This window comes from Macrosteles quadrilineatus, unplaced genomic scaffold (genome assembly GCF_028750875.1).
Source record: "Macrosteles quadrilineatus isolate MER2022 unplaced genomic scaffold, UCM_ALF_1.0 Scaffold_1__1_contigs__length_201487025, whole genome shotgun sequence".
In the NCBI taxonomy this organism is placed as follows: domain Eukaryota; kingdom Metazoa; phylum Arthropoda; class Insecta; order Hemiptera; family Cicadellidae; genus Macrosteles; species Macrosteles quadrilineatus.
In genome coordinates, this window is record NW_026542594.1 from 128,375,358 (window position 1) to 128,392,092 (window position 16,735).

General features: G+C 35.4%; 1 protein-coding gene across 1 annotated transcript in view; it reads right to left on the reverse strand.

The window, feature by feature from the left end:
- Nucleotides 1–16,735, reverse strand: part of LOC128984682 (ubiquitin carboxyl-terminal hydrolase 32-like) — a 101,059-nt gene that overhangs the window by 29,595 nt on the left and 54,729 nt on the right. The window contains exons 18-22 of the mRNA XM_054404024.1: nucleotides 16,568–16,673; nucleotides 11,858–12,031; nucleotides 11,163–11,337; nucleotides 9,726–9,877; nucleotides 4–205 (exon numbers count right to left, since the gene is read on the reverse strand). Coding sequence (XP_054259999.1) covers nucleotides 4–205; nucleotides 9,726–9,877; nucleotides 11,163–11,337; nucleotides 11,858–12,031; nucleotides 16,568–16,673 — 809 coding nt within the window. The remainder of the gene's footprint in view (nucleotides 1–3; nucleotides 206–9,725; nucleotides 9,878–11,162; nucleotides 11,338–11,857; nucleotides 12,032–16,567; nucleotides 16,674–16,735) is intronic.

Consider the following 16,735-nt stretch of genomic DNA (forward strand, 5'->3'; position numbering starts at 1 on the left):
TACCTGGGGTAACAGTAGGTTGAGTAGATCGCTGGATAGCTTGAAACGTCTGAGCTTCCCTTTGAGACTTAAGGCTGTTGATGGACAATCTCTCCTCGTCTCCAAACACAGACCCGCCCTGACAAGGAGGTAGTTCGTAGGCATACAAAATCCCAATTTGGCCACTTGGGGGGGCTTTGATCTTGTGATCATCATTGGGTACATTCTGTAAAAACTACTAATCTCATTCAAATGCTCAACACAGACCTGAATGTTTTGCAAATAATGCTTTTATGAATGGTAAATGTTATAAAGTCAAGTCAAGTCAAGGAAGGTATGGGGGTTTAGTGAGTGGGAGAAAATTTCGCGCCGTTCCGGCCAAACCTCGCATGCGGGGTTGGTTCGGCAGATTGGCCACAACCTAAACCCCAACTCTCACTTGTTAGCTGCGGAGAGCTACCTTCTGCCACTGGGTGTTGGTCCACCTACAGAACCAAGTGAGGGGGGCCCTAGACTAAGGTGTAATGCGATCCGTGCCAAGAGTCTTGTGGCACTGGGGGCCTAATATTCAGTGTCTTAACGGAGCCTTCTGGGAACCAGGGGTAACCCAGTCGTACACACCCCTTACCTCTCTAATCGGGTCACTGGGGAGGTGGACTTAAATACCCGGTATTCGTGAGAACAATGTAGACAGTCTGGCCCAAATGGAGGAGGAAGGTCTACTGAAATCTGACGATGACGACAAGCTCGCAGAAACCGGAAAGGAACGAAAAACGACTTTCCAGGGGCGAGTCGCAAAGATGGAGGATAGCGGATGCTTTAGCCAAAGGCGAAAAGGTGCTATCCAGAAGTGAGAGGAGGCTGGTGTGGGCTGCCAAGCACCCTAACTCTGCTGCCTGCAAAGCCAGTTCCTCCGGGAACTAGGATGCTGGGAAAAAGCAGAGCAAGGGTGGTACCCCCAAAGCTGACTCTAATGAAGCCTCCAGGAAGAAAGGTGGAGGCTGTGCTAACGCAGCCACAAAGGATTGGCTGGTCAAGCAAGTTCAGGAGCTGAGACCTTTCAGGGAAATCTCGCTACGGCTTGCCCCAGCCAGAGACCTTGTGAAAGCTGTGAAGGTATATTTATGTGCCCAGCCCTACAAGGTCTGCGTATGAGATCCCTCGTACGAAAAACGACTTAGGGGTGAGTTGCAAAGACGGAGGATAGCGGATGCTTTAGCCAAAGGCGAAAAGGTGCTATCCAGAAGTGAGAGGAGGCTGGTGTGGGCTGCCAAGCACCCTAACTCTGCTGCCTGCAAAGCCAGTTCCTCCGGGAAATAGGATGCTGGGAAAAAGCAGGGCAAGGGTGGTACCCCCAAAGCTGACTCTAATGAAGCCTCCAGGAAGAAAGGTGGAGGCTGTGCTGACGCAGCCACAAAGGATTGGCTGGTCAAGCAAGTTCAGGAGCTGATTCCTTTCAGGGAAATCTCGCTACGGCTTGCCCCAGCCAGAGACCTTGTGAAAGCTGTGAAGGTATATTTAGGTGCCCAGCCCTACAAGGTCTGCGTATGAGATCCCTTGGCCTATTGATGGGAGATCAAAGGGACGAACAGGTCACCATAGTCAAGAGGCTCTCACGGTTCACCAAGGACCTGGGATTTGACGGAGAATGAGGACCTGTGAACGAGGGTGCACAATAAGCTGTTCTAGCTGCGATGCAATCCCATGGTAACTTGTAAGCCTGGCCCTCTGTTAAAAAAAAAAAAAAAAAAAAGTCAAGTCAAGTCAATCATTTATTTTCACATAACGTTTTACAGATCCAGCATAGCTGGGAAACAGGTGAAATGGTCATGGACAATTAAAATACATACAACTATAATAACTATACAATATGTTAAGAAATCAAATATATACATCATTTAAAAAATCATCAACTTTGTAATACCCTTTATTAAGCAGCAATTTGGTAACTTCTTTTTTGTATTTTTCAAAAGATTCTAATGATTTAATATTATCAGGAAGTTTATTATACAGTTTTTTTCCCTAGGTATTGTGGAAGGGTTTCTAGTGAGGTAAGTCTATGAATGGGCAGTTGTAAATCATTTCGATGTCGTGTTAAGTAATTATGGTTATGGTTTTCATTCATAAAATATTCAAGATTTTTTTTAATAAATATTAATGTTTGCAGGATATAAACAGACGGAAGTGTTAATAATTTCAATTCTCTAAATAATAATTTACAGGATTGCCTAGGCTTTGAAAATGTCATAATTCTACGGATCTTTTTTTGAATTTTGAAAATGGTTTCGGCATTTGAGCAGCTGCCCCAGAACTCTATTCCATACAACATGTTTGACACAAACAAAGCATAATAAACAATCATCCTTGTTCTGAGGTCAGTAACATGCTGCAGGACAGACATCTGGAAACAGACTGTATTTAGTTTATTAGCTAAAACTGATGTGTATTTATCCCAATTTAAAGTGTTTTGTACCTGAATACCTAAAAATTTTGTAGATGACGTTTCATTAATAATTTCCCCCTGAAAATTTATATTTAATTCGATGGTTTCTCTGTCATGAGTAGTTTTGAACCTGACAATTTGAGTTTTAGAACAATTTAGACTCAGACCATTTGCTCTGAACCATTTGTTTAAATCTTCAAAAGTTTGGTTTATCAAATTTCGTAAATTGTTAGGGCTGTTTGATTTTAATATAGCTGTTGTGTCATCTGCGTATAGAACAAGCTTTGAGTTTATGTTAAAAGGCAGGTCGTTAATATAGATTAAAAACAACAAGGGTCCCAATATAGAGCCCTGAGGTACACCACAATAGATCATTTTCCATTTTGAAAAGTTATAGATGTTATCTTTAAAAATAATAGTTCTTTGAAAGCGGTTTGTAAGATAGGATTTCAAAAACTTCAAAGCAATTGGAGAAAAATTGTAAAATTTAAGCTTAGAAAATAAAATATTATGTACAACACAGTCAAAGGCTTTTGACAAGTCACAAAACATTCCAGCAACATTCTGAGACTTATCAATGCTGCAGCCGACCTCCCACAAGAAGTCAGACAGAGCCTGAGTTGTATTACGTCCTGATCTAAAGCCATATTGTTCTTTTACAAAAATGTTATTACGTTCAAGGAAAAAAGAAATTTGGTCAGTAATAATTTTTTCAAAAACTTTAGAAAAGGCTGGTAAGATGGAAATTGGGCGATAGTTATCTGAGTTTGTTTTACTGCCATTTTTATGAAGCGGTTTCACATCAGCATATTTTAACTGATAAGGAAAAATTCCACTTTCAAAAGACTGGTTTATTATCTGACTTAAAGGTCCAGAAACAATGTTGGCAGTTTGCTTTATCAGTTTAACAGGAATTTCGTCCCAACCAGCTGACATTTTGTTTTTAAGAGTAAAAATTACTTTTGCAACATTCTCTCTGGAAACAGGCTGAAAGTTGAAATGAGGTATGTAATGATTATTGAGATTAGTATCGCTAAGAAATTTGTGGGCATCTAATTCATTGAAGAGAGCAGAGTTAAATTTCGCAATGTTGGCAAATTTATTATTAAAGTGTTCAGCTATTTCTGTGCCATTACCAATTATGCAATTATTGTCTTCAATATTACTGAAACTAGATTTCTTTTTAAGGACACCTAGCTCTGAGTTAACAACTGCCCATACAGCTTTACTTTTATCTACAGAGTTCTTAATGTAATTACTGTGAGATAGTTTCTTGGCTGAGTTACAAACAGATTTGAACACCTTTTTATACCTCTTAACATATTGAATAAAATGCTGGTCATTCGAATGTTTAGCTAGCCTGCATAATTCTCTTTTTCTAGCACTTGACACCATAATACCTTGGGTGATCCACTTTTTTGATTTTACATTATTTTTACAATTTGCTTTAATGCTTTGTAAAGGGAAGCAATGTTGAAAATCTAACTTAAATTTTTGTAAGAAATTATCAAAATTTTTTTGGGCATCATTAAGTACAGTGACATTCCATGAGGATTCATTAAGCACTTCTAAAAACCTTAGCGTGTTTCTTTTATTAAATATACGTTTTTTTAAACTATTGCTAGTGTTTAGCTCAGTTTTTAACCCACAATCAGTTAAGATAAACAAGGCTCTATGGTCTGATAATCCTAATTCTATATTGCAATACTTTGAAAGGTCTCTTCCTCTATTAAAAAGTATGTTGTCTATACACGTTTGAGATTTTTGATTAATTCTGGTTGGTTCATCTGAGTAGTACATATAACCATGACTTATTATAACATTTAAAAAAGAGTTTTTATCTTGCTTGTTTTTACAATCATTCAGAACATCAACGTTGAAATCACCTGCTATATAAACAAATTTGCTTTTGGTTTCCTTTTTTAATAAAACAAAAAACTGTTCTAACTTTTTTAAAAATAATTTAAAATTACTAGCATCTGGTACACGGTATATTGAAATGATGACTGATTTTGAACTTGGTATCTCAATACAACATCCCTCAAATACATTATCTACAAAATATACATTTAAATCATTTCTCTCCTTGACTACTACATCAGACCTAACTAAAATACAGGATCCACCATGTATACCTTCTTTTCTACAGTAAAAAGCAGCTAAGCTAAAAGAATTTAAAGCATTAAGAACAGCTATTTGATCAGGTCTTAGCCAATGTTCTACGAGACATATAACATTTATATTAGTGTTCTGTAAAATAACATTAAGATTATTGAGCTTGTTTGGAATCCCGCCTTGAATGTTTAAGAGCATAATACTCTGAAAATTCTTATTTTCTAACTTATCTAGGTTGTTAGGTCGATGAGTGGGTGTTGACAGTTTAAAGTGAGAGGGGACAGGATGGGATTGGAGTCAAGTTGGGATACATTTTCACTACAACTACTATTTACATTACTATTTACATTGAGTGATCTTGTGTCAGAAACAGGTGCATCCCCACTGTCACTTGTGATTTTCTCCAAAGTTGATGCTGTTGCCGGTCTTCTATCAGCGTCATAAAAGGTCTTCATCAGGTTCCCTAGGTGTTGTCTAATTCTTTCAACAAACTCGACATAAGAAAGACCACATCTTAGAATTCTGGTAGAAGATTCGTTGCTTACTACAATCATGACTTTGGCTTTTGTTTTTTGGTGGAGCTCACATATTTTTATAACAAAATGTTCTATGGGGATATTGTCTCTGACACAACCCATTGGGGAACAAACAATTAGTTGATGCCCTTCTAGTGATGTGTTCTGTATGAAGCTTTCGAAAGATTCATTGTAGTCTTCAATGTTGGGTTTTGTGTTAAACTTAGGCTTAGTTACTAGCCCATAAACAACTGCATTGTGGAATTTTTGGTAAGTCAGAGTTTTATTAACAAAATCTGTCATCAAAGGTTTGTTGAAGTGTTTCTTGAATGCAGTTGCCACACCTGCGCTCATGTGCCTGTCACTGTCAATGTCGGCAGATATGCAGTGGGCAAAAGCTGTATGTTTTAGACCCCTTAACTTGTGAATTACGGTGTTCATGTCCGCCTCCATCACAGTGATCGGTGCATCTTCAGTAGGCATTTTGATGTTAAGTTTACTGTAAGACGACGAACTTAAACAGCAATCCTGGAGTAGTCTTTTAATTTCCTCAGCAATTTTCCTTTTTCCTTTCTTGTTAAAGTGAAGTCCGTGGTTTGTATATAGGTCACGGGGCAAAAGATGTAGTTCTAGAAGTCTGGTGTTTGCTGTTAAGTTCTTCACTTTTTCCGTAAGCTCATAATTAATTTGAGTGATTTTACTGTCTAGTCTAGGTAAGTCATGGCGCATAGGAAGAGAAGCAACTATTAAATTAGCCTTTATAGAACTATTCAGTAAAGTGTGAAAGTCTTTCATGACATTCTTTGCGCCTTTGTGGTCAACATTGTTGGTTCCACCCATGATCAAAATGAAATCATTCTGGTCAAAGTCTTTTGAAATTTCAGAGATATCTCGAATAACATCAGTCAACAATGCCCCAGGTTTTACAACGGCCGTTACATTAAGATTGGTATTCTGCGATAAGAGGTTACTAAGTCCTCGGCCATGACTGTCAGCCAAAATTAGTAGCTTATTAGATTTTTGTAATTTTGTCAAACATGGATTTCTTTTTCTTTTTACAGGCATAATCTTTTTGTTTGTTTGGGTCACAGTTTCACCCGATGGGTTATTGTGGGTTACTTTTTCACCTGTGGCATCTGCTTCAGAAAGAACCAAAAACTTGTTGTTACATTCAATAGTAGGGACCTCATTGTTCTCTGGTATTTTTAGGGGATTTTTAGGCAATTGCCACTGATCACAATAAGGTTGAGAATTTCTTTTATTCAAATTTGGAAAACAATTTAGACATTTTGAGTTATACTGATTACTTTCCTGTGATTCTAATTTTGATTTCCTTAATTCAGCATTGTCACATTGTAGCACACTAATTACAGCCTCTAAAGATTTTATGGAGTCAATCATATTTTTGGTTTCTTGCTTGAGTACTTCACATCTGTTACAAATAGCTTCAGTAGACATTTTTCTCAAAGTGTCCTCTTCGATAGCAGCTTCAGTCGTTAGTTCTTTATTAACATTTTGTAACTTCTTTATCTGGTTTTCTAAGTGTGAAATTTTAGAAATTAAATCATCTTCTTTTTCTAGATGGGTTTTAATCAGATTTTTTATTTCATTGTCTTTCCCTATTATTATATCCTCTAGTTCCAGTTCACGGCAAGATTTAGTATTTTTTGTCTCATGCAAGGCTTGTTTTAACTCTTCATTTTCACGCAACATTGCACTACCAATTTCGGTGGCTAAAGTAAGGGAATCTTCAAAATCATTTTTCTCCACCGAAGCAGCAGAAATATGGCTTAAATTCAAGATATCTTCCTCGCCAGAGTTAATGCCTGAGCATGTAGGACACTGCCATGACTTTTTACAGGTTGATGAGAATTTTTTTGTTTCAATATAAGTCAGATTTACACATTTTAGATGGAACCATTTCTTACAAATCCCATTACACAAAATAGCTCCAGAGCTGGCATTTTTCTGACATACACCACACGGATATTTAATAGGTTTTAAATTACTTTTGCTCATTTTAATTTTACTAAAGAGCAATACAATTTATTTAGTATTATTATTTCTTTTTTACAAAGAAAATGTGTTTAAGCACTTGTCAATTAAATAATAGTAAAAATGTTCAGCAAGTTAGAATATAGAATTATACTACCATTTAAAAAAATAAATAAATAATAATAATAATGGGTTAAATTAATAAAAGTCCAGAAAACAATGTAAACAAACAGACGACACAAGTCCACCTGGGTTACATAGTGAGCCTGACCTTGTCCAGTCTTATCAGGAGATTTGCGCAACCAGGTCTTATCAGGAAATTTGTGCAATCAGTTATCTTCACATTCCAACTGTGCTGGACAGATAACGTCCTGGATTTTTACTATCACCAACTATTTCACTCTATGTTTTTCTGAACGAAAAGAGGTATGTTAATAATTCACTTTAACTGATTAAAAATAGATTTTATAGGCTAAAAATAACTGATTTTTAAAGATAAAGGAGAGCACTTCTAAAGATTATTTTAGCTATCCGCCATCTTGATGACGTAGTCTCAAGATACACTTGATACTCTTGATACATAAATATAAGAATAATACTTCCACCTATTCACACACAGAGATCAAACCAAAGTAAAGTCTTATATGTTTGAAACTACAGGATATTTTACTAATGAACATCAGAAAAGTTACTGCCAGTTATTGCCAGCTTTCTACATTTGAAAACAATAGCATATTAGGCAACAGCAAATCCCTATCTAATAAAGAAAATGTTATATCCAACAAAATGTCTAATGTTTTCAAAATAATTTTTGTTGTAGATATATTTAAAACGGGTAATAGAACATATACAATGAATCTTCACTCTTCTACTACCTTACTAACATTCTTTCTATTAACATTATTTTTGTATCTCAGTCTATAATCTGTCAAACAATTTTCAACTTATTTGTAGTATGAATAGAATCCGGATTGCGTAGAATAACTAATAATAGTAGTTTGAATACCTGATTCTGGCAATCCAATTGTGGATTATTTCACAACTAGTTTCGACCTACTAAGAGGTCATCATCAGGTACAAAGTAAAAAGTACAAAATTCCCGGCGACTAATATAGGCTACTTATAAGAAAAGCCCAATAAAAGTTGTAAAACAAATTAAAATAACGGATATTGGTAAATAATTAAAAACCCAAATACATTTATTACAGCCCTTGAGGAAAATTAACTCTTAATATTCACTCGACATTCGACAAACACTGCAAATTAAGGTTAAAAATTAGCATTAATGAGTTTAAAATTTTGCAAAATAAACGATTTTCGCGTTATATTTGCCAATAGTTACTTATGACTAACTGTAAACCGGTAAAAAACCAATAATTATTACAATTAAAACTTATGTATTTTCCAAAATTAACTTCAGTTAAAGTCAAAGCTAAAACATCAATTCAATCCACAGTCGAGCGTCGATTGGGAATCGTATTGTCATCACGTAAATTGTCGTGTCGTCTGTCTAGTGGCTACACTCTACAGTACAGTTCCGACATTGTTTGCTACACGAACGCACAACGCGAACGCAGACAAATACATTGCGGTCAAGGTTAAGTCGATACCTGCAATGGCGGCAATAGTTGCCCATTGAACTAGAGCTACAACGCAACTGAAGGTATCACCACAAACAATAAAACTCTCTTTGGTATCACTGAATGCTAGAATTGAGAGACGTGTTGGCCACCATATGCACTAGGGGAATAGTACTTTGAAACTAGGGGATTGTGGAATTGCCAATATAAAATGAGCAGGTTGATTCTTCTAGTGGTACCAACAAAACAACATTTTACAGCGTCTCAATTTTCTAGCAGAGTTGCTGTGCTACCTCTATTTGGATGTTTTCAGTCTACGACTATTTCGTTTCGTAAAAAGCAAGAGCGGTTCCCTGATTCCGTTTACTTATCAGACTTGGATACGATAAATAACTGAGATCGCACGATAATTTTGAGCCGGCATGAACTACGTTGGTTGTCTGATTCAGAATTCAAACATGGATGATATGAACAATAAAACATTGACCATGGCAACTTCCTTAAAAATATGAGTTTTTACATGGAATCGGTATCAAGAATCGTGAGTAATATTTCAGAACTGGTATAGAACCGAGAAATTCTCTTATCGGCCTATCCCTAATTAAAATACAAATAATATTCAACTAGGACGTAATTCAAGCCATAACCTTGAGTTTTGAGACGCGAGTTTCGCTTTGTTCCAGCTATGTGTATGTATATCGACACTGCTGCTACCCTGCTACACGCTTCACATTATTATAGAGCTGGTGGCGAGTCGGCGTATTCTGTCGGCGGACCCGAGATTTGATTCTCGAATCTGGTTAATTTCTAATCTGAATCTTCCATAAATATACATTCACTGTAAAATTTTTCGGATAAATTGGCCCAAAATTGTTAGAACTATAAAATTCCTTGTAAATAAACGAACATACTGATAATATAGTTGAAATTCACGGAAAATCACTGAATAATACCAAGCATGTTAAAATTCACACATAATTTTCGATTTTCCCGGAATTCCCGGTCGCTGACAACCCTGTTACAGCTATTTAGTTATTTATAAATATTTAAAAATATTTCTATAATCTAATTGAGTTCAATTAAAAAATTGCCAATCACCTTAATTTGTGAGTTACTCAGCTCAGCCAGTTTGATGAAGAAAGGCTGAATGTTACACAAACTAGCCAGCTGTTGTTTGAGAGCGGCATACTTGTCATCTTGATTTAGACGTAGTCCATACTTTGTCGGGATTGATCCATCTAATCTGATCACTGGAAACAGACATAAAGAATTCATTCAAGTTTACCTATGGTATTTATTTGAGGGAACAATGCAGGACTTCTTTTCTCTAGGTCCTAAGAATTACCATCTCTAATCAGTGTCCAAATAGTGTAATTCAAATAGATTAGATTACTTGAATTTGTCCAAAAAATAATCTATGACGACTAGGGTTTAAAAGAAAAACGTCTTCTCCTCTGTTCATTCACTATCCTTAATGATTGTATTTTAAATTTGGCTGGTCGCTAGTATTTTACCCCCCATTTCCAAAACTTGCTTTGTACTGTTTTGTCCTTATGAATATGTCGGCCTTAGTCACTAACAAGACTACAAGATCGCGCCACTCATCATACACTCATCTCCATTCATACTTGGCCTAAAATACCTACTTTGTATGGTCGCCATTGCAATGAAAAGTATTAAAGTATTAAAGTCCATCCGTTGAATATTCACAGTGAACCTCTCACATCGTAAGAGATTTTGCAGGGTGCCGACAACAAATTTGTCTTTAATTTCCATAACTTTCCATGACTATCCATGACCATTTACCATTGATTTTCATGAATCACAAACTTTACATGAGAATTATAATATAACACACACACACACACACACACACACACACACACAAATAATACTGCCTAGACAAGTTATTTCATAGAAAATACTGAAATATGTATTAACAGATAACAATGGAGTACAATAGGAACAACAACAAAATAACATGCACCTCCTCCAACCTCTTTTTCTTTTAAGAGCCAACCTCTTTTTGAAAAAAAATAATACAAACTCAAAACTCATAAACTAATACAACTGTAATAAATTGAATTGTCGTACATTTGTGAAAAATGCTACAATAGTCTAGGTTACGGCCGACTAGAGCATTGAAAGGTTCCCTCAAATCCATTTATCATTAGGAATTTCCATGACTTTCAATGACCAGATTTTTTTCCATGACTATCCCTGACTTTCCAGAATGTGAACACCCTGTTTTGTCATTTGTCACTTTTTATTTTAGAAATAGTTTACCATTTTAAAATCAAGCCACAAGGTCGTTATGCCAAAGCCAAACCAACCCACACATCTTCTACTTTTCCGTAAAAAATAGCAGAGATTTAATTAACCATTAAATTAACTTTGTTTTAAGGGTACAGTTGTAATACAAAATGTGACTTCAAGCCCTTTATGGCAAAACTTATCTGATTAAACTTTTGGGAATTAAGAGTTTTCAATCATTTCAAATTTGTTAGTAATACCTTGGTGTTAAAATTAACTAACCTGTCACTTGCATATGTATGTAGGATTCCATGGGTAAAGGCAGAGAAAGATAGTTAAATGGGTCAAATCTTACAGACTCATGACCACATTCCTTGCATCGAACCTTAGACTTCAACTGGCCGTGGAAAAGATCAACAATGATAGATTTATTTCTTAGTATGTGGTTCTCCCATGCCTGAAACAATGATAAATGAATAAAACACTGTTATTTGAATTTTTAAGCTCAGATAGGTTATCTGAGGTTTAGTCCATTATGCGATGGACATGGACTGTAATTTTAGTGAAAACTATTGATTAACAGTGCAGTATAGTTTGAAGCTAAAGAATACAGAACAACCAAATTTTCATATAAGTTTTATAAGATTATTTTGAATAGACAACATAAAGAGGTTCTATGAAAGTTAATTCAAAGCTGTAGTATTTCTGTATAGAATCAAGTAGGAGTAAAAGCTCCTACAGTTTATCTGATGATTTGTGTACAGTCTATTTTAGAAAGTATTAAAGTCAATCCAAATTCAAGCTTTTAAAAACTCCAAAGATTAATATAAAAATTACACTCCTTTAAAATAATTTCATTTTGCTTCACTGAAGTATATTAACCTTTCACTCAACTTTATTGAGATCTTTTGGCTTTCACAGCCAGTAACAACACTTTCACAGAAAAAAATCACTGAACAGAGAAAATAAAAAGTTACCTCTTGAGCTACATTGACATCACAGCGACCATCGCTGTCATTCAGTTCTACGTAAGGTTTATCATGTACTCGATTAAGGTCTTCATGAAGACCGTCCAGCAAAAACGCAAGCAGTTCCTGTGCATCATGCTGCTGCGAACCATTGAAGCGAGGGGCGTACTTGCCGATTGTCCACTAAATAAAAACAAAAAAAGTAAAAATACCATACAAGGTTGTTGAAGTATCTAAGGCTGATTAGTAACTAGGCATGGTTTTTTTGGGGTTCGCTGCATGACTAGCATAGCACAGTCACCTTTGTCCATGTGACTTGTACTACAGTGTAGACCACCTCTTAACCGACCTCGTATTAACCGATAATCGGATTATCCGCCTTCGATCGTAAAATAATAGAGTTTGTTTTAACCCACCTTGCTTTGAGAGCAGTTCGGTTTAACCGCCGCTTTCTAGGAATCTCGGCATTTCCGCTCCCACGTTGGGCGATGAGAACTGAACCATACGCTTATCTCCATAGGATATAACTAAGAATAAGTTGTTTTGCATTGATCACAAAAAATATAGCATAGCCTATTGTCAGTTTGTCAACATCCTTCGTAGCTAGAGCACATCTGATCTGATTTGTTATCAGTGCGGCAAATTTATAACATCATAAAGTGTGTTACGATTCTGAGAACTGATTATCTTATCGCTAGAGTAAACAAACAATGCAACTTGTAGGGAGGGCAGGGAAGGGGGGTTAACAACTCCAAGGTCAAGATAGCTTTTGTGCCTGGAGCCTCCAGTGAGTGGCTATAAATAAACATCCTGTCTTGTACTAAAATGGTTGCTTGTATCTTTCTTTAATTTTGACAAAAGGTTCTGTACTGTATTTCGATGGATTTGGAAAGCATCAATTAATTTTATTACAGTACTAAAGTTATTAAAATAGGAGTTTTATTGACTCTTGCCTAGTATTATAATATATTGTATTCCACTGAAAGTAGGCGTTTTGTGTTTATTTGTGACTTTTCTATCAATACGAAAAAGGAGATAAGAGTAGTTTATTTTATAAATAATGCAAGTAAGGAGGAGAGAAGGAATGAATGCGAGCCGGCAGTGATAAGGAGACAATGGCTGACGTCATACCGTTAGACCACTGACCACCAGTTCGAGCTACAACTTCCACCCGGTCGCGTCACCTGTCTCGTGTTCCCGAGTACTCGGTATTTTTAATGTTAAATGTTCGTGTCAATGTGCGTTTTCGTGTGTTCGTGTTCTATGTACTTATTTATTAAATGACGACCTTCACATATGGAAGTGAATAACGACGCCTTGTACGGCCTGAAGATGGTTCCCTGTGAACCGAAACTATAGTTGCCACAAGCAGCATATTGGATTACTGAATGCAGGTATTTAAACCATTATAAATGCAAGTAAGACTTCAAAGTAATGATTATATAATTCCAAATGAATAGCACTTCATGTTATGATTTTAGAGATTGTCCGTTTTAACCAACCTTTTGAGTTATCCGACCTAGGTCCAGTCCCATTAGGGTCGGTTAAGAGGGGGTCTACTGTACCATCTTTGTATAATTGCAGAAACCTAGTCTAACAATGTCTATAATAACAATAGGCAAATGAAATAGAAATAAAGAAACAATATGAATATACATAATATTTATTATTTATTTAACGTCTTCTAGAGGGTAGTTATTATAACTATGCACCACAGGCCAAATAGATAATTTATTTATTTATTGTAACTAGGGGTGTGCGAGTACTCGAACCTTCGAGCTTTTTGGTCGAGCTTTTCATTATTCGGCTCGGCTCGAGGCATTTTGAAAAAGCTCGAAGTTCGAGCCGAGCTTTTAATACCAAGTCAAAACTAAAAAAAACACTTAATTTGGGTCGTAATTGGAAACAATGTTATCACAATTCTACGTTGTTCAATCATTCGAGGTTTGATAAGCACGAACCTCAGCTCAGTCAAGACGCAATGATTATCGATCGTAATTTTGAGGAGATAGTAAAGAGACAAACTACCACCTATCGCTTGTCTTTCTAACACAGCTATTCGTATCGTAATATACAACGCAGTGCGAGTGCGTGATTGGCTCGTCGCTATGACGACACACGGTTGCCGTGACAACCTACAGTGCGCACTGAGCACTGCGCCTTGTGTGGGAGGGGAGATTATACCAACAAACAATTTCAGGAATTCTATTTTGGGACGGATGAAAGATAAGGAAAAAACAAAAAGTGGTCACGTGTGCAAATGTAGTGGGCGACACAATAAGGCTGTAAACAAGTATCAATCGTCGTGTCGTGTCGTTGTTCCTTGTTTGTTTACTTTTTCAGATTCCTTATCAAACGCCCCTATCTGCTATCTCTCTTTCTCTCTCTGCTCTCTCTAACAATGTACTGATTAAACAGATTGTGGTTGACGACTTTTCTACTTATAAGTTTCCCTGCGGTTATTTTAGTTCAATCAATCCCATAACCTTTCTAATGTTTATCAAAATAATTAATTGTCTGTTTTGTATTTTATTTCCTTTACCAACCCCTATTTACCATCTGTATTTTATAGAATCAAATGTTTGTTTATAAAGTTTGACTGGCCACACAATTTTGTACCTATTTTATTTTGTATAAAGTAACAGTTACTTTGATGATTATTTAAATATCAATAAGTGGTGCGTGCTGTAATGAATGCTTTTTATTATCAAAATAAGTAATGGATTATTAATTTTTGATAATACATGGGTCATTGAATACCATAATGTGATGTAGTTTCCTATTTGTAACTTGCAAATAATAATAATTGAGAGTTAATCCTGGAAAATGAAAAATAGTGAATGCATTCATAACCCTGTTGTCAAAACAGCAACGCGGGTGTAAGGGTTTATTGTTTCAGAGGCTAGGGTGTTTCAAGGACAAAGTGCTGGGCCTCCCGGCTCAGGGGGGGAGGGGTGGTGGTGAGACTGAGAGAGAAATGGGGGAGGAAACTGGTTTTGGCTATTTATTGATTAGTTCACCGACCCTTCTAGATAACAGAATTTAGTGATAGTGTTAAATCATCGTGTTCATTATTTCATTTCTTGTTTACTTTGTGTGTTATTCTATTAATTTTAGTGTTTTGGTCTATTTCCTCTATATGTCAATTATATATTTTTTAATATATAATTTTACTTTTTACTTTGTCTCTTCACCTTTTTGGATCCAAACCAATCATGTTCTTTTTGATTAATACGATTCATAAAACAAAAATATTTTGTGCATGGAAAACAACAAGAATAATCACGTGTTTTTATATTTATTTATTTATACAAAATGGAATAAAATATTCATAGTAGTTACAATATACATATTTAATCGACTTGCTAGTTGTTTTGTTGTCATTCAAGATAGCGCTGTTCTGTTATGAAAGACAATCTGATTGGCTCAGTCTGCACTGCATATCTCGTCAGGCCTTCAATCATATCCTTTTATTTCTTGCATCTTAATTTAGTTCAGTTCAGTTCTTATCGTGATTATCTACTATTTGATGTCTTGACAATTCTCAATGTTTTTAGACATATTAAAATAATATTGTGTTTATTTAAAAATTGACTGAACATTATTATTATTATGCACTTTTTGAAGAAAAATGTTTAATAATTTATTTTTTTGATAATGTTCAGAATTCAGAATTATGTTTGAAATTCCAGATAGGGTTAGTTGCAAAACATTTTTTGCTGAAAATAAAATTATAACACTCTCTAATATTTTCATTTTTTACAATTTAGTTTCTGTTAAAGAGAATCTGAATAAATTTGTTCCTTGCAACTCAATCCATGGGTATATCACCAGACAATCAAAAGATTTATATATTCCTCAAGCCAGGCTATCAAAATTTATCAAAAGTTATAAATACTTGCAAATAAAACTATTTAATAAACTTCCAATATATTTTAGAAATCAGGAAAGTATTCATTTGTATAGGTCAAAATTATCAGATTGGCTTACAAGTCGTGCTTTTTATTCAGTTGATGAGTTTTTGCAGAATGAAGATTTTTTAACGCTTAAATGTGAGGCCAAGCAGTCTTGATGATTCTTTGTTCTTGTTATGGTCTTTTCCCTGTTAATTTTAAAGTTTTTATTATTACTGATGCTTTATCCTTTTAACTTTATTTTAACATTTTCTGTAGAATATTTAATATTTTATTTAAAATATGTAACAAAACATGTTGACCTTGTCTATTGTAATGTTTATATTACCAAACGACAATAAAGATTTATTATTATTATTATTATAAGGTGACGCTAGGAAAAGCTCGGCTCAAAAAAGCTCGAGCTCGAAAATATTTTAAAAAGCTCGGCTCGGCTCGGCTCGAGGTTGAAAATCACTATTCGCACACCCCTAATTGTAACGGACATCTCCATTTTACATATAACAAATAAAAAAAGTACAAAAACTCTTAATTGATCACTTATGGAGCCATCAAGGACTAATTAAGAGAACGTGATAGTAGAAAATGTGGTATACTAGCTAAACAGCCATTTCCTTCAAAAGAAATGGAACCTATTTGGAATTTCAAGGTGTCTGTGGTTTTGTTTCTAGTGTTGTTTGGGTGATGTTAATGGTATGTTGTGTTATTGGATTGTTTTATTGGTTTCTGGTGTTGTTTTAGAGTTGTCAAATATCCATTCTGTAATGTTTTTGTGTAATATTTTAGAAAGAAACAGAAACTTTACCCTTAGCTTGAGAGGAGCCACAGTTTTGGCAGACCCACTCCATATCTCATGAATCAGATCTCCGTAGCGCTTCGCCATGTTTCCCCTCATCCCCAGAGTGTTTGTCCTAGAAAAACATAACCATATGATTACAACATGGCTTATACATTGGGAATACTTCAACCAGCA